The sequence below is a fragment of the Nipponia nippon genome, unplaced genomic scaffold (genome assembly GCF_047370975.1).
Source record: "Nipponia nippon isolate SJK-2023a ecotype South Korea unplaced genomic scaffold, ASM4737097v1 scaffold_2, whole genome shotgun sequence".
Lineage (NCBI taxonomy): Eukaryota > Metazoa > Chordata > Aves > Pelecaniformes > Threskiornithidae > Nipponia > Nipponia nippon.
Window position 1 is genome coordinate 12,812,882 of NW_028262336.1, and position 18,020 is coordinate 12,830,901.

General features: G+C 43.9%; 1 protein-coding gene across 2 annotated transcripts; it reads left to right on the forward strand.

Annotated features, from left to right (window-relative positions):
- The first annotated feature begins 1,853 nt into the window (after positions 1-1,853).
- On the forward strand, positions 1,854-17,616 carry LOC104014178 (OX-2 membrane glycoprotein). Of its 2 annotated transcripts, none has more exons than XM_087758667.1 (6): positions 1,854-1,997; positions 3,972-4,052; positions 4,847-5,173; positions 5,853-6,119; positions 7,995-8,108; positions 15,098-17,616. In XM_087758667.1, exons 2-5 carry the CDS (start codon positions 3,995-3,997, stop codon positions 8,102-8,104), a joined length of 762 nt encoding a protein of 253 aa, XP_087614793.1. In that variant the 5' UTR covers positions 1,854-1,997; positions 3,972-3,994; the 3' UTR covers positions 8,105-8,108; positions 15,098-17,616. The 2 variants fall into 2 exon arrangements, with proteins under 2 accessions (XP_087614793.1, XP_087614794.1); XM_087758668.1 differs by lacking the exon at positions 1,854-1,997 and adding an exon at positions 2,061-2,486.
- The last annotated feature ends 404 nt before the right edge of the window (positions 17,617-18,020 follow it).

Genomic DNA, 18,020 nt, shown 5'->3' on the forward strand with positions numbered 1-18,020 from the left:
GCCTCCAGCAACAGGTTAGACCTCATCTGGTGGGGGTGGCGGGGGCTTTCTTTTTTTGGCAGGGGCTTTCTTTTTTCGCAAGTCAAAAGGCACTGCTTTGTGCAGCGAGGTACCGAGAGCAGCGGAACAGGCACGGTTAACGCGCAGGTGAGCCTGGGATGACCCAGGAAAGGTGCAAACACCACCCCATTCCTTAGGGCAGTTTAACAGTAGCGCTCCGAATATTCCCACACATCTGCGTCTTAAATAAGAAAGGGTTTCTGGTTTTATGTGGGCTCTTGGCCACTGTGTGGGCATCTTTGTCAATTAATTGTGGCAGGGGCTTGAAATTGTGCCAAGTCTGATATTTTTCCCATGAGCAATGCTGTTTTAAAACAGGAGGCCTTCTGGGGCCTTGCAAGAGAAGTGTTACAATTGGCATGAAGGACGTATGAACGCGTGCGTGTGCGTGTGCGTGCGTGAAAACACCTGAAAAAACAGCAAACAGCAGGCACCAAATGTCCTGTATTGATTGCAAAGGATGCCATTTCTAAATAATCAAATTGAGAAATGGGTTGTTTCTGTCAAGCCTGGGACAGCCTGATAAAACTACATCAGAGAGAACTTGTCAGTGGAAGATCCTGTAGTTTAACAACAGGAAGATGGCAGTGAGATTGCCCCGTATCACCCGTGCTGCCCTTTTTCTTCTCAGCCCAACAGGAAGGTAGCAGCGAAACAAAAGACCACTCCAAATGATACAAAAGACATATCTCAAGAGCAATTTCTCATCACCAGCAAAGAGGAACCCAGAAGATCCTGGCCAGACCGTTGGAATGCCTACAGCTTGTGAGTATGAAACTGGGCATAAAATCAACTTGCCTAGAGCTTTTGTACAATAAAATGACCTTCCATTTCCACAAGATCTTCCATTGCTTTTTTTTATGCTAATTTCCTACAGCGTAACATCAGAAAAACAGGTGGGTTTTGTTTATCTGGGCTGAGGATCCAGAAAAGAGGCAGAGCCTTGGCCTAGGACTCAAAATTTTATTGCTGACTATTGTGCCAGGCTGTTGATCTGCTACTGGCAGTTGATTATTACAGTTTGTGGTAATTAAGAAGAAAACAATTACCAGCTTGAGGAAAACCTTGGTACATTTGTTGTACAACTTCCAGTGAAGCCTTACAAAAAGCAAGTTCAAGAAATTGATCTGGTCTGAAAAAAAACCAAAGACTTTCTGGAAGTATTCACAGACCAGTATCTGGATGGTGAATGTCACAGCTCTTGGCCATTTTTATTATTATTATTATAAATTTTATTATTATTATTCCATTATGTTCCTGCTGTTGGATTCTAGTTTTAGTGTTTTATGATAGTGCAGAAGTCTTTAATAAAAATTCATTGATGGGGTGACTATCGCTACCCTGGAACCTGAAACCAGGGAAGAACGCGCTTTGAACATAAAAGCAATTTGCTCTGTTGCACGCTGCAGTGCCACACAAAATTGCTGAGAAGGAGGTTCGGGTTTGTGCTGCCGGCGTTGACGAGGAGCCTGACCGTCCGCGCTGACAGCTTTCTGCTGGCAGCTTGGTGCTCCTGAAACCTCGCCGCGTTTCAGGGTTTACCGTGTTCTTGCTGTAAGCAAGTGGCGGTTTTTTTTTTTTTTTTATTTGTTCTTCCAAGATGAATTTGTTTGATATTAATAACCCTTGAGGGAAAGAGAAAACCGGGGGGTGTTGAGGAGCAGCCAGTTCCAGGGCAAGGGGGCCCGGGCGATGACAAAACGCGGTGCTACGGCTGGGTGAGCAACAGGCGCCAAGGGCGCCGCTGCTTCACCAGGGCCGAGCTCCGCGGCCGCGGGCCGCTCCCGCGGCGGGGCGGGGCTCCGGGGCGGGGCGGCGGCGCTCCCGCCTGTCCGAGGCCCTCCCGCGCGGTTGTCCCTTCCCTCCCGGCTGCCAGGTGCTCGGCCGTCCCTCCCGCCGCCTTCCCCGCTCCTCCTGGGCGCGTTGACAGGTTTCAGGTGGGTCTGGGGGGGAGGCAAGGGGCGGGTGTCCGGGCGGGGCGGCGGGACCCCGCCAAGCTGCAGTAACGGCCCGGAGCGGGGCTGGGGGGGAGAGGCCGGTGCCCCCCGCCGCCGAGCCCTGCCCGCAGGCTCAGCCCCGGGGGGGTTGGCCGCCGCCCGGGAGGGCGGGCAGCGGCGCGGCCTCGGGGGCAACGGCGGCTCCCCGCCGTTCCCGGTGTGGGCGCGGGGGCCCAGCCTTCCCCGGCTGTGCCCACCGGGGATCCCCGCCGTGCCGGCTTCACGCCAGCACTTGCTTCGTGGAGCCCGCGTGACGCCAGAAGGCAGCAGGGACAAGCAGCGGCGAGCAGTTTATTGGAGCTGGTCGCCAGAAGTAGAAAAGGTCTTTAAAAGTTGGAAAAGTTTTACAGAAGGTCGTGGAGGACGGGTGAATCCAGCCCACGGAGACAGCCGGTGGCTCAGGAGGCCTCCGAGGTGTGGTTTGGGAAGGTACGGCGCAGTGAAGGATTTGCTCTTTAGTTGCCCTAGTCTTAGAAGTTGTGTTTTTTGTTTTTTTTCTTTATTTTCCCCTGTAATACGCTAGATTGGGCTTCTGACCTAAAGGGACTTTTTTTGAGACCAGTATAGCTACACAGTAGCCTGGTTCCTCACTGGATGCAATCTTGTAGCTACACCGGGTGTGAGTAATGGTGTGTTAAGGACTCTAACGGCTATTAAACGAGTTTAACGCGTGTTAAATGGGTATTAAACCAGCGAGATAGAAGGTGGTTATTGAAAACTGCGCTTTCCTGCAGGTGTGGAACATCTTTCACTGGTTTATAAATGCTTTTATAACTCGAAATTTCTCTCTGGCTTGCTATGCTGGCCCTTAATTGTTGCGTGTTTTTAGGAGTATCTATTTGAGCTTCTTAGCGCCATCCTCGAGTATCTGACTACGCTGTATTATCTGGCAAGTGCATTATTCGTTGGGCTTGCTGCTGGTGGTTTCTTGTTTCTTTGTTTTACGCATAGGAACTTGGTCTGTATTCACGCTTGGTAACTGCAGAGCTGTATCAGGAGTTGTTTTAGCACAGTGTGTTTAAAATTTAAAGGCAGGCTACTGGTTGTGTGCGTGTGTATTCTGTGTGCAAGTTTGCTGGGAATTTGTTTCTTAAACGGATTTTTTTTTTTTTCCTCCCTCTAATTCATTTGTTAGTTTATCAGTCCTTCTTTCTTAAGCCATGCAATAACATAGAAAATGCTTTACCGTTGATTCTCTCTTCTGGTTTTTTGCATGTTGTGAAAATCTTTAAAAGTTGGGCTTTGCTTGTGTTCTTGACAGAGGACACTCTCAAGAAGCATCAGCTAGTTTTGCAGGCATTGGCAAAAAAAACCCCTCAGGTGTAGGTGGTGTTACAGGGGTATTTTATGCAAAAAAATGTTTCCATTTGAATATGACACCAGCTTCTGTTCCAGGCACGTCTACAGTTCAGTTGTGCTGTGGGAGTATTAACCGACGGAGGGAGCAGGAAGCGGGTCAAAAGCTGTTCACTAGGGAAAGCGGCAACACAACCTTATTTTTGCTTTCCCGCCTTGGAAATATATTTGTATGTAGCAGGTGCAGCGTGCCCCAAAAGTTCCCCATTTCATGCAATTTTGGACAGATGGGGAGTCATGAAGTCCTCAGAGAAGTTGCTTTCAATTTATCTTTTGATCTCACAGGCTGACCCTACCGCTCTCCCAGTGCCCCAGCTAGTCCTGGACAACCCATACGTCACACTTCTGGTGGACTAATGCTTTTCTAACTTCCATTATGCAATTTTTTTCCCACTTGAGCAGAGCACTTTCTGTAATGAGACCTGTCAAAAGTCGCTGTCTGCCCCCAGAACTATGTTGTTTCTCACATGACAAAGCTACCGTTAATGTTTGCACCCCAGAGGCGTGACAGCACCGAAGTTGATCTGTTATTGACTCATGCATCTCCTCTTTCTTCAGGTGATCAGATTTTCCCTTCCAAAATGACTTTCCGAGCTCTGGTTTTGTGTCTGGCTTGTGCTGGGCTTGGGAAGGCAAATGGTAAGTTGAATTTCCTGAAATCTGCCTGAAAATGGTTGGGGAACAGGTTTCTCATTCCTGAGACTTCAACAGCCAGAGTAAGAGGCAAAAACAGGTGAAATACAGATTGCTGGTACCATTTGACATACGTTAGATAGCTGAGGCAGAGACATTGAGCTGGCAGATGTGAGACACGACCTCCTGGAGCAGCACTTGGAAATGGGAGGGACGTGCAGCATCCCATATCTACGATGACACTGGACACCATTGCTCGCCTGAGTTCACAACTTCCCATAGCGGATCCCCCGCTCCAGGAACAAACCTTTCTTTTTTCTTTCCCTCCCTTTCAAGTGCACTGCAAACTCTGAAGCTACATAGTTCAGAAGTTCTCTTTAGCCCATTTTGTTGCTCAGTTCTCTGAGAATGGCTTGGTGTGCACTTCCCTTGCGCATTCAATCTTCCTCTAGCTTTTAGGAAACAAAATCTGAGTTTTTGCTGAGAATAGGAAGCCGTGAGCTGATTTAATAAAACAGAAGGGGGAAGTCCGCAGGGGTGGGTACAGAAATAGGTTATGTCTTTTTCCTTTAAACAGTTTAGAAGAAAGGCAGAACCTCAGCCAATGTAAATCAATATAACTTCATTGATTTCTAGGAGGATGCAGAAGAAAGACTTTTTGGGTCGGGGAAAACCATAGAAACAATATGTAATTGATGGAATTGTTGTGTCTGTGGGTAATCCAGGCCTTAGAATCAGCATTAGGCTTCTGAATATGTGTGATATCTGCCCGTTTCACTAACTATTTCATGTCATTGCAGTGGTTCCACAGGCTGAACACAGAAACGTGAAGGTGGGCGACAGCGTGACTCTCGTCTGTGCCCTGACAGAACCCCAGGATGTTCTGCAAGTGACATGGCAAAAGGACTCTGAAAAATCACGCAATAATATAGCTACGTACAGTACCATAAAAGGATTAAAGATTCATGAGCCCTATCAAGACCGAATGAATTTCACGAGTCTGGTACTCAATGAGACAAGCATCACTTTTTGGGACACTAGAATGGATGATTCAGGCTGTTACACGTGTCTCTTCAATGTTTTCCCTTTTGGCTCCTTCTCAGGACGTACCTGCCTGAGTGTCTTTGGTGAGGTTCTCTGCAGGGATATGTCTCTAGTGGAAAAAGAGGTGTTTTCTCACCCACAGCATTTCCTTGAGTGGACTCAGGAACTGCAGTGGTAGGAGCATCCCTTGGTGGAACATGGTGTAGAAACAGAGCATTACTGCTGTGAGCAAGACTCCCTAGGGTCATGTTCAAGCCTGTTGTGGTGGTTTTGGCTCTGGGCTGTCCTTGTTTGTTATTCTGTAAGTAGCAGCTAAAAAGCAAGGAGTGGCATCTTCATTTGTAAGCCCCCAAGGAGTCCCAGCTGGAGCTTGGGCAAACCAGCATTGTCTGTTGCAGTTTTCTCTTGGTGCCAGGTACAACCCCAGTGCTGTGAGCTGCTGTGCCGAACCCTACCATTGATAGGGAATTAACAGATAGGAGAACAGCACGGACCAAGAAATGGTTTTACTTTGATGGATTATTTTAAACCCTGGCATTTCAGATTGAGTGAAACCTTTGGGGGACCTAACTTCAGTATAAGGGAAGGAGTATTGAATCATGGGGGGGACCTTACCCAATGAACTCTTCCTGCATTCCTGTGCCGTGGGGCTCAGTGTGAATCCAGTAAGCTTTGCTCTGATTGATAATGGTTAAACTGCTATTACTGCTTATGACCAGGTGCTCATTGTGGTGACGGATTGTCTCCTTTGTGTGTTGGAAGGTCTCAATGCATCTGTCCATTACAACATTTCCGAAGGTCATTTGATAGCCATCTGTAATGCTGTTGGCCTCCCAGAGCCCACCATCACCTGGAACAACTTGTTCAATTCTACTCCTACACAGGAGATGGTCAGGCACACCAATGGGATGGTGTCCATCACCAGTAAACTGGAGATCAACAGCACTCAGAGCATCGGTGCACAGGACTTGACCTGCAGAGTAAGCAACATGAATGAAAAAATGGAATTGCCTGTGAAAATGAAAGGAGGTAGGTGAATGATACAAGCTACTTGGTAGCGTTCTCTTGGCCTCTGTGTTTTGCAATAGCATGTTTGGATAGCAATCTGCTGGGAAGAGGAGGGAGTGAAATATGTATGTGCCAAGTAAGAAGACAGGAAATCTTGCTTTGTGTTCATTGCCGTCTTTGAGAGAATAATATATTGGAGTCCTCTCCAAGAGGGGAAAAAAAGCCAAAGTAGTAAGCTAGGGAGCTACGGGTTTTAGAGATACCATGCGTTTTGCAGCAAGTCAAACTTCAGTTTTCACACAGGCCTTCATAGTTTCTTTGACGGTCCAAAGATAGATATAAATATTTGTCACGTGATATCTATCTAGATGAAGTAAAAACTCCATGGTTCGCTTAATGAACACTGAAGTGGAAGTTTTGAATTAATAACGAACTATCTCCGAACAACAATTAGCCAAACATTTCAGTTAAACTTACTACCTGTTTTGGTACAGTTAACCTGTGTATTATGTTTCAGTTTCTCTGACATTTTTGCTAAGACACACGTGCATTGCAGTAATGGTCAGGGAGGAATAGTATTTTCAGGCAGACAGGAAGGTGATCAGTGGAAGATACTTACATTGGGTTTATGGGGAAATCTTAAATACGGGAATGTAATATCTGAATACCTTGTAGTGCTAATTTATTTCTTCTTCCAACATTCTGTTCTGCTGGAAAGGCTTTCACCCCACTTCTATAGATGAGAAATAGAAACATTAAAAGCTGAAGTACCATTCTCTGTTCACATAGGTACATTGACTTAGGTGACTTAAAATTCATGTGTTTCCAAATCCAGAGCCTTAAAAGGAAGACCACTTGGAAATTAGGAAGACAGGAAAAGCATCTTGGGATTGTGGATTAATTCCCAAATTATGTGCTCAAGAAGTGATGGTTATAGGAATAGTAGTAAAGAGTAAGATCTGACTTTTAATATCTTCTCTCTAAAAGTTCAAAAGCAAATTTGTTCTTAATTCTGAGTGAAACTAATTGAAAAGCTTAGTAAATCTTTTTGTCCTGTCTCAAATGCAATATTCTTTTTTTTTTGCCTTTTTTTAAAAGGAAACGTGTATCTCAGAAAGCAGGAAACTAAGACTGTTGTTATTTCTTGCTAGGAGCATGAAAAACCAGCTAACAGCTTGTTGTTTTAACAATCTTATATTTTAGGGAAAGAGAAATTCAAATTAATAGTTCAACCTAGCTTTGTTAAAAGACATGACAGTTTTTGCTTGATTCAAATAAATTTTAATTCAGAAAGTTTTCCAGCTAACGTCAGTGAGTATTGCGATGAGCCTTTGTATTATCATTTTGATTAATGGCAGTCAAATGAAGTGGCTAATGTCTAATCAGGGAGGGACATTTATGCTCAGATGTTGGGTAGAGCTACTTGCAGGCATCAAAACATAGCCTGTCTTCTTTTCTGAAAGTTAACTTAGCCTTTGTGACAGTGATAAGTGCTTAACAGTAAAAGGAATAACTTTTATTTTGCAAACAAAAAACTCAAGTTCTGAATGAACAAAAAACTCTTCAGAAAGCATCAAGACTTGTATAAAGTTCTGCTTATGTACGTATGCCAATTACCGTATCAGGTATGGCAATGACAGTTTTCTTTGCTAGGGATGAACATGAGCACCTTTTCTTCACAAAGTATTTTCTGTGGGCAAGTAGGTTTGCCTTTGAAGATACACACATTTACTCTCTCTTTTGAGCAATTGCTGCTTTCATGTAGCTTAGCAATAACTTTCACAATCTCAGTGAGGAACCATTGTCGTTAATCAGACATCCTCTTGGCTCTTTTTGCTCTTTTTCCTATATAAACTAGCTTAGTTTGGTGTATTTTTTGTTGTTTTGTTTTCACAGAAGGGGGATCGTCATTGCTTTGGCTGATAATTGCTGTGGGGATTTTGACTGTCATAGTTCTGATTCTGATCGCGCTGTGCAGAAGGAAGAGGATATGCAGGAGGGGTTGAAGTGGTGAGTCACTGATGCATGGAAACCAACGGTTTTTGTAGGACCCATAATAAGGTCTGGTCATCTGTAGAGAAGAATGAGACTTTGCTGAGATACCATAAGAGGGTATAAGACTGTCATATTGGACAACAAAACTTTGTAATAATGTGTTTACAGTTGTTAGAGGTTGCCTCCGTTCCATGTAATTTTAGGAGCTGTTTTCCCATTGCTAGTGCTGAGGGACAGTACAAGACTACAGATTGTGAGGGGAAGATCCAAGCAGAGCAGGACATGCTGCTCATCGTTTGCTTTCAGGCAGAAGTCTCAGCAGAAGTAATTCACTGGTCTTTTGCATTTTCATGGAGGGCCGCAAAAGTGTCGAGTGTAAGTACGCTCAGAGAATTTTTGGCAGCGGAGGTGTGTTGGAGAGAAACCCATTCATGCAGATTGATGTGCCCTCAGGGGAAGGGCTTTCTTCGGGTCACAGCACCGTCTTTGTATTTTTAAGACAAACAGTGTAATATGATGGAGAATTGCACTCAAGCTTGGCATACGAGTCTGCTTCCTAAGGATGAATTAAGGAGAAATTGCAGTCAGTGTAATGTCCTTGTATGTGTGATGACCTGATCACGGATCAGCTTGACTTTCTAGTCTTAATTACTAATAACAGAATGAAAGGAAAAAATTAGAGGAGGGGGGAGGCCCTAGGCTTCAGAAATCACAGAAATTTGATGGTCATTGGTAGTTTCACTCTTCCTTAACTGGATCAAAATGCTGTGTCTGGCTTTAAATTCTACTAATATGTTTAGAAACACCAGAACACACTAACTCAGTTGCTGAATATTTAGATACTTGCTTCATGGTGATAATGTGATATAAGGTAAAGAAGTGTTCCAGGAGTATCAGACCTGTCTGTTGTGAAGTTAGACCTACAGCATCTACTGTTAAGAGGGGTTGATCCAGTGAATCTGCTACTGCCAGAGACACAAAAGTCTTCACTGAGAAAAAAGAGAAATGAACACTTCTTACACCCCAAGTATAACTTCTGCATTATAAAAATGTATGTGAGCTTTCTATTGGTCCTATAAACAATTCAGAAGAGAAAATTTCTATTGAATTTTCAGACCAACCTGGAAGTTGAAGGGCAAGGAGTTGGTTCTTAACTATTATTTTTTTTTTAAAGGATCAGAAGAAAAAGTTGAAATGCTTAAAAGAAAGATGTATTTTTATTCTAGAACAACCATTCCAAACACAAATGAGCTTGTGCTAAGCAGACCTTGAAGGAGAGTCCTTGAGGTAGAGGTAACCTGGCAGAGGTCTGGGATCACCTTCTAGAGTGGGTTAGAGAGTGACCAGGCAAAGAGAGCACTAAAAAGTGCAGGTGCTGCCTTGCAGAGTTTCAAAGCCCCTTCGTTGCATGCCAGCTGAGGAGAACCACACTGGGATGCTGTGACTGTGCTGGTGCCTGAAGCAGGAGCAGGGTCAGTCAGTGAAACATTGCTTGGCAAGACTAGGTTGTTCATGTTTAGACTAGGCTGAGGGTGTTAACATACCTCCTGGCATGATTCTGGCCCTTGGATATTAGCGCTTCCCCAGGCAATGCCCACATGTGGTTCCAGCGATAGCTTATAGCAGGACCATCCCCAGCAGGCAGTACGGTTAGCTTCATGGCAGGTTTCCTATGCCCTGCACCACCCGCTAGGTATCAGACTTGCAACCCTCAAGCCATTTCACGCATCCTTGTGCCGTGTCATGTAAGGCAAGATTTCTTGCTGCGGAGACACCGCTGTGATGCACAACAACAGAGCCCACACATTACCTTGGAAACTTTGGACAGACTCCCCTCCTCCTGCCTTGTAAGGAAAGCATAAGACACAGAAGAGCATAATATGTTTAAACTGAAAGCACTGTGCCCATTCTTCCTTAGCTAATGGCTCAGAGCTTGGAGCCCCCCTGTGTCAGCAAGAGAAGTGCGGTGTCATGACCCACTGCCTGGGAGGACGTCTGGATTCCTGGCCCCATGCGTGGGCCTGTGTGTCACAGGGACAAGGCTTCATGTAACTACCTGGTCACCGGGGCAGAAGGGGTCAATTAGACGAGCAGTGTTTAGCAGTGGGTGTAAGTTTGTTGTATTAGAGTTTATCAACAAAAGCGGGATTTCAGGGACTTCAGTTGTTTGTGTTCCTTCCTATTTATCATGTGTTTTGATTAACTGTGACTCCAGGATGTGACTTCTGCAGTGGGCTTATAAGTCGTTCAGTCTCTCTTCTTTTAATGTAGTCTAGTGTTTATCAGTCTGTATCTTTTCAGTTTCTTTTCAGTTTTGAGAATGTAATGTGCTGACCAGGATCCTTTTTGCATAAAGGCAGCATTACTTTATCCAGAGTAGTTTTGACCAGCCGATCCTATTCCTTCATACAGTGACCAGCTTAGGGAAATGTGTAGTACATCTTCTTAACGTACATCTGTTTCCCTGAAGGCCTCATTAATTTGTTTATTGTAAAATTCCAGTACTGGTACAGTTTGATCACTCTGTGACCATCTTTTTTTTTTTTTTTTTTTTTTTTTTCCCCTGGATGCTCTTTTCTGCCTGTTGCTAAAAGTTACTTACAATTTATCTTGTATATGATTCCACTGTTGCTTTCCCAGCCAAATCCTTAAATGCCAAGAATACGTGTGGAGCTAGAGTAATTTTTAACACTCCGTTTGGAGTGCATTACTGCTCCGCAAATACTACGTTGTAATGAGGAAATGCCCTACAGCTCCTTAGCTCCCCTCTGAGCAGCACACTGGACCCTAATCTGGTATTGCAGTGACTTGTGTTTTCCCTGATCATCTCTGAAATCTGTTTATGCTCTTTAAAGCATCGATTGCAGTCTATTCACCCAAAAGAGAATAACATCTTGCAGAAAGCCCTTTTCTGGTTTTATCCTCTGTTACCCTCAGATTGCGTTGGAACGAGGAGCAGTGCCTACGTTCTTATTTCTGGGCATGCTTTTTGTAACAGCGCAATAGAGAGCTAATAGTGTTGGCTGGAGGATACCAATGTCTGTCTGAGGCCGTTTTCTGGGGCTTCAATGTTTCTTTTCATTCTGCACTAGAAAACAAGCAAAGCCTTTCCAGTCTTGTCAAGATGCCTTGATAAGCTAAAACAAAAAGCTTCTTATCTGCGTGGATGGGGACCTTTCTTCGTCAAAGTTTCTTCTCTTCTGCTTCTGCTGTTGAGAGTTTGGTTGTTTTTTGCTTTGCTTTTATTTTTGTTGTTTCCCTCCTCTCCGTGGCAGACGCTTGGGAATCAGATGGAGAGCTGGGGCTTAAAGTCGATGTCCCATCCCTCAGGCGTTTGCCTTCTGTGCTAATTACAGAGCATACGTACGTTTTTGTTCTCCCTGAAAACATACTAAGTGAAGCGTCTTCACAATGTTTGGCAAAAAGTCACTTGTTCAGAAACAAACTGAGCAGCCTTTGTGGCGAGAGCTGATGCAAAAGCTTTGGAAAACTCCCATCTTCATCCTCTGCCAAGCAGAAAGGCAAACCTAGCCATGCCTATCACTCGATTTAAGTGCGATGAGCAGGCTGCAATGAATCGCCAGCCGTAACTTCACCCATGTTGGAGGTTTCTCAGTGCTACTCTTCTGGTAAAAAGTTGTTTCCTACCTGGCTCGACTAATAGAGCTTAGCTGTAGACCACACCTTTGTAAAGCAGTCCAGTTACCAAGCCAAGTGCCTGGACTGGAGCAAAATAAAGGCTATTAGTCTGAATAAATTCAGTGGCCAGTTAAAAAGCTTTATAGTCAGTTCTCAGGACCTAGCTGTCTGCAAGGGGATAAAATTCCACACAGTTTTCTGGAGGCTTGCGGTGGTCTGTAAGGAACGGCTGTTTCACAAATGGATATAAACGTCGGCTTTTTTTGTTTGTTTGTTTTTGTTTTTAAGCATTGGTATGTTGATCTCTCTTGGGTAGCTTACGCATATTTTGCCATGTGGAAAACTTTGAAATGGTCAAATAGTATATCTCTTTAGAAAGCTATAACAACAGGACAAAAAATTCTTGGAGCTTGTTATTGAATAGATATGATGGGACCTAAGAAAGCTGAGCAGATTAGGTGAACCTGGAAGAAGAAAACTTCAAGAGTCATAGAAGAGGAGATTAGGTCAGATCAAAAAATCCATTCCGCAGAAAGCGCCAACATAGCAATGGGTTTTTCATGTTTGGAAATTGAAACATTCAGGTTTTCCTTCAAGTGGAAATTTTACGGAACTTAGATTAAGCAGCATTAAAGTCTTTGTGTCTGAATACAGCCAACTGTATTTCAAAGAGATGCTGAACCTCACTGTACCTCAAATGTTACACAAGTGCTAAAAAACAGATTGAAAATACCTCTTTGTTACCAGCTAGAGATCACTTAATACCTTGAATAGGAATTAAAGATGCCCTGATTATTATTTTTTGAGTTTGGAAGTTGCTTCAAATAATATAGATTCAGGTCTGTTAAACTGCAAATAGCAGCTTGGCTGATCAGCTATAATACGTAGGTATCAGAAACCTAAATTTTGGTGGCGAAAGATGTCCTGAAAGGTTGGGAAATACAGAAGTCTTGTGTAGGAGATTCCAGTCATTTGGGAAATGACAAGAACATGTACTTACACCTTCCATTGCTTTGTTTATAGTAAAGAGGAATTATTTCTGGAAGAGCCGTTATAGCAGTATCTTCTAGTGTTTATTCAATTTGGGGAAGGCTGTGTTTCTAACCTTTGCCTTAAAAAATATGGCAATTCTTATTTTATCTGTATGGCTTGGCTCGTTTCTTCAGTGGATGTGCTTTGACATACAGCTGTTTCTCTTAATAGTGAGAGACTAGGTAGTTGAGAACAACATAGCAGCTTGGTTTTAGGAGACGTTTCAGAATAATTTTTCCTGAAGTGACAGCTAAATACCAGCCTTTCAGATGATAAAGTCGGGACATAACTCCCTCTTCGTGAGGCAGATGGATATAACGTACCCCGCTTGCAGAGGATCGAGTCTCTGGCCGTCATGTCCCAGCTGGGGAGACTCATTTTAGAATCGCCTTGGTTTCCTCTCAAATGTGGCTTTATTGTGAGTAGGAGATTATATTTGTCCTATTTTTGAATTCCTCAAAGTAGCAAAAATATGCAGTGGCATAAATGAAAGTTGTTTTGCTTACGACAGCCTCATTCCTTTACCCTTATTTACACTACACCAAAAAAAACCACAGCATAAAAAAACACTGTAGCAAACAGACCTAAACAGAGTTAATGAGGGGAGAAAGAAGAAAAAAAAAACAACAACAAACAAACCCATACAAAAATGTCAGTGGAGGGGTAATTAATTCTGCTGTCAGGCTCACCATCAGGTTTCCCACAGACATAAATATTTTGCAACCCAAGCGAAGATGTTTTCTGGGTTTAATCACACACTGTTTCCAGACAGCTCCTGTTCCCTAATAAGTCACTTAACTTTCTGTTCACAGAAATGTGCCTGGCAGTACCCTCCAGTCTGTGTCATATATATATATAGAGCATGGACACTCTTTCCAAGCTTTCCATGATTTAGTGCTACCTGTTTTCATTGAGAAGGACAGGGACGGCTGGTGCTTCGTTCATTTTCCCATTGTGTTTTCCCCCAGCATGTTTTGCTGGGGAAAGCACGCTCCTTATCCTGCTTTCCGTTTCGGAGAAGAGCTGGGAGAAGGAGTGGTGGAGGAGGAGGGAGGGCAAGGTGTGTGGATGAGTTCAGGTCTCCTGGGGCACGGCTGGGATTTTTGTCTGGAAGGATGAAAGAAATCCTGTTTGCCACCGACAGGATGAAGGTAGCAGCGCAGGTGACGTCTCAGAGCTTGTCCTACCTATCTGAAGGAGAGGTGTCAAAGTATTGGCTACTGAAAACAACGCCCTTTCTTTGCAAACAGGGAGGCCTTTACTATGTGTGATTAACACAATTTCTACCCTGTGCTTGTATTTCATTATGTTTTCATTAGTTTACTTAAAAGTGGATGTTTGTTGTTGTGGTTGTACTGGAATAACTGCGGGTTTTCCTTCAGTGATCATAAACTGAAATTCATGTGTAAAATGATAAACTACGTGGGTTTTAAAACACCTTTTTCAATAGTGTACTTCCCTCTACACTGGTAACGTCTTTTGGCATCTACTGCTGAGCAGGATCACTTGGCTTCCTCCTAAGGCGAAATGGCTTGTAAGCCAGCGCCTGCCCTTCTGCTAGTAGTAAACGGCTTTGAACGGGGTGTTGGCGAGCTGGGTCGTTTATTCCTACCCAAGGAGAAAACACTGTTGCATAGTGCGTAGCATGATGTTTTCATAACTGTTGTTTTCAGGCTTTCTCATGAATATGCTCCCAAAGGAATTTCTGTTGCTTAAGGAGAAAAGGGGAGGAAAAAACAATTATTTTTTTCCCACCAGTTTTAAGGCTATTCCTTCTTGGAGCAAAACAAAATAAAGAGGGGGCTGAACATCCCTCAAAGTATCCCTTTTGAGAAGTCTGGGGGGGATGTTGTCAGTGTGGGGCAAGCTGGACGGAGTGAGCGCTGACCGCTGGGAGTGGTGCCACCTGTGGCTCTGCAGCCATCTCCTGCGGTGCTCGGGGCAAGTGGTGCTGGGCTCAGGTATTCTGGGTTTAGGCACAGATCCTTCTATGTAATGACACTTCATGGGGCAGGCGTGCGTCTGTGCTGTTAAAGATAAAGTGGCTTCTTAAATTTAAGGTAAGGTATCATCTGTAGTGTGCAAAGGAAGCAAAGGGGAACGCAGGCTGAAGCCTGCCTTGTTGTGTTTTAGGAAGATGTGCCACTCGTACAGCAGGGAAGGACCTACGGTTGTTCACCAAAGGGCGGTTTTGTGACTGTTCCTCCCCACTATTCCCACTGTGTGTTTCTCCCCCCCCCCACCCCAACAGCAACCACACTGCTCAGCAAACCTAAGGCAACAACACAATGGCCACGATTCATCCTTTTTCCTGTTTTTTTTTTGTTTTCTAGGATCCTAGAGGACTTCCATCCACCTATCAGATCGTTACAGCCCAGCAGTCTGAAGTCAACATTACAAGCAGTGACTTGACTGGCTGGAAAGAAACAGCAATAAAAGGGAAATACATCGCATATCTAGACACTAAGTTGATCACTGAAAAGACTAGTGCAATGTTTGTTATCTGGTCTAGACGCTTAGTCATAAAAAGTAGGACCAGAGGGACCACTTAGTCCATTCCTTTGCTGCCAGGCAAAATCTACTTTGCTCGTGCCATTCTTGGTACTGCTAGTGTGCAAAATATATTCGCCTTCTTCCAGCTGAGTTTTGAAAATGTCCATGGATGCTCTGCAAGCTCTCTGGGGATCCTCTTCCAGTGCCTAATTGCTCTCACAGTAAAAAGGGGTTTCATTTTTACCAACACCTATCTGCAATTTCACTTGCAGCAGCTCTGTTCATCGCCTTCTTCCTGGCATCTGGTTTTCCTTCTCTTATCCAGCTGATCCGCCTCCTTTTCCTTAGTGAACATGTGAATGTGCCAATGACAGTATTGCTTAACTCTCTCTGGAGAGACCTGCTGGACTCGAAACCGTAGGGCCCAAACCACACCAAATCTGCCAGAATTATTGGGGAAGAGCAATAGGGCTCCAAGCAGGTGACAGATTAGAGGCAGTAGCAGCTACAGTTGGGAAAGAAGAGTTATAAGTAATTTATTTCATTTGGCTTTTCTTTCTAATCCTGAGGTGATTTTTTTTTTTTTAATATATAAGTGAGGAAGACATGGAAGCAAAGCCCAGTAGTGGAAGTATTGGCATCCCCATCTTTCCTTTCTGTTTTGCTGTCATTCTCTCTGTTTTTTCTGAAACAACTCTGTTAATACCCCAGCCTGGTCCTTAGCTGTCAAAATGCACGGACTAGGATTGTTGATAGTTCTCATGGTCATCTTTTGCACCGTTCAGAATGGTCTCCCCTGTCTTCATCCTTTTTTATTGTGTCTTTTTAAACACAGACAAATCCCTTTGCTGGCCAAAAGACATTATTCCATGCTTGGACCTTGTGTGGCATGTTGACACCCTGAGCTAACTATCGTGTGTCACTGCTGTGAATGTAATGGTATCAGTGGGGACTTTTACAAAGGCAGAATTTTCTGCTTTGCCATGTTTTTTGGTAGCAGAGAAAGACACTGCACTACTCTTAAGAGCTGGGACCTAACTCTGCTCCTGCCCCAGGTAGGATTGGAGTGCCTCTCCACCCCCCCCCACCCCTGGTTGCTCCTCGCTGCCTGGCCAAGCCTGCTTATCTGGCCATTCCCAGGCTTAATGCTCCAGTTGCCTGTCCCCCCTGCTTGCTGTGCGGCAGCCAGCGGCTTGTGAGAGCAGAGTGCTCCCAGGCATCGCCTTGCAGCTCATCGTATTTGTGAGGGGTCAGAGGCTCGGCGCGCCCTCTGCCTCCCAGTACCTCGCCAGGGCTCCGTGCCCGCTTCACGGGGCGAAGGTTGCTGAAAACAAGCTTACCTCTGGGCGTACCGACTTCATGGCCCGTTTTACTGACAGAATAGACAGATGGGAGGACTGCAGCGGGTCCTCCAGTGATTTTTGTTCTGTTGACAAGTGCTAATGTTTAAGGTTTTTCTCAGTCTTCCTTCTGTCTCACTATTTGTCATCGTATTGGGATCACTACCAGCATCCTTTTGTCTTTTGGGTTTGATTACCATTTGTTTGTGTGTCTGAAATATTCCATCTTCCTATGTGCATAGAGTTTTGGATTGTGCTTTTTATGTCATATGTTTACCAAGAGTACAAACTGTCAATCTAAAAAATCAACAGAGAAGATTTAGCAGACACAAGACTTATGACTAAGTGTTCAGAACCCATATTTTGTTGGTTCCGGAGCAGCAGCCTCTCTAGAGTCTGGCAAGAAGTTGTGTGTGTGTGTGTATCTCTGCATGTGTTACTGAGGATGTGAGGGGAGATGTTTGCTGTTACCGTTGTAGGTGCAAGATGAATTATTTATTTATATATTTCACTTTTTCTAATTAAAAAAAAAAAATCTAATCCAGCCAAAACACTAGGTGGTCCTTTTTTTTTTTTCTGCTTGTTTGCGATACCAGAAGCACTTCATTATGAGTTGGGCTTTTTTATGGTTTTGATTTATACTTTGCTTCCTTTCTGTACAGAAAGTGGAACTCCAGGGGGTTTTTTAGTTGTTTTGGTTTTGGGGTGGTGAGGTGGTTTTTTTTTTGGTTTGTTTTTTTTTCCCCCCCAAGAAAAATTTTGAGCAAGAGCAAAACAACTTTTGAGATAAATTTACAGAAGTATTTTTGACCACAGCAGCTGCGATTTACTTCAGATTTGAAAATAACTTCAGTCAATCAAAAAATTGTTTTGTATTTTTAGAAGTATTGTGTGTGTGTCATGTTCATTGCTTAGTTATTCTTTATCTGAAATTACATGCTCCACTGATGTATTGACTGTCCTGTTTTCTGTATTTGCCTTTTCTGAAAAGAAGTCAAATAAAGCAACTTTAAACATAAGGCTCGTGATTCCTTTCATTTGTAGCACACTGCCTGTGAGCTTTTATAAAACTATGAGAGAAGCATCACGCATGAGCTGTAAGTGCATGAATAATTCCTTTGGGAAAAGCAGTAGTGACCTGGTGTATTCTTTAAGACATATGACCTTTTGAGGCAAATTGAGAAACCACAGTAATTTTTGTTTGTCATGGCACAGCTTGCACTTTTCTTCTTAAAAGATATGATAGTGAGAAACTTGGATCTAGTCAAAAGGACATGGCAATGCTGCCATTTCCCTAAAGGAGCTGAGGGTCATGGAGTTATGTCCTAGGTCTTGCAATACCAGCGAAAGGCAGCAGTTTAGTGCTTGTCTGAGCTCTACCAGTTGGTAGAATAGAATAGGCAGTGATTTCCAGAGGCTTTGA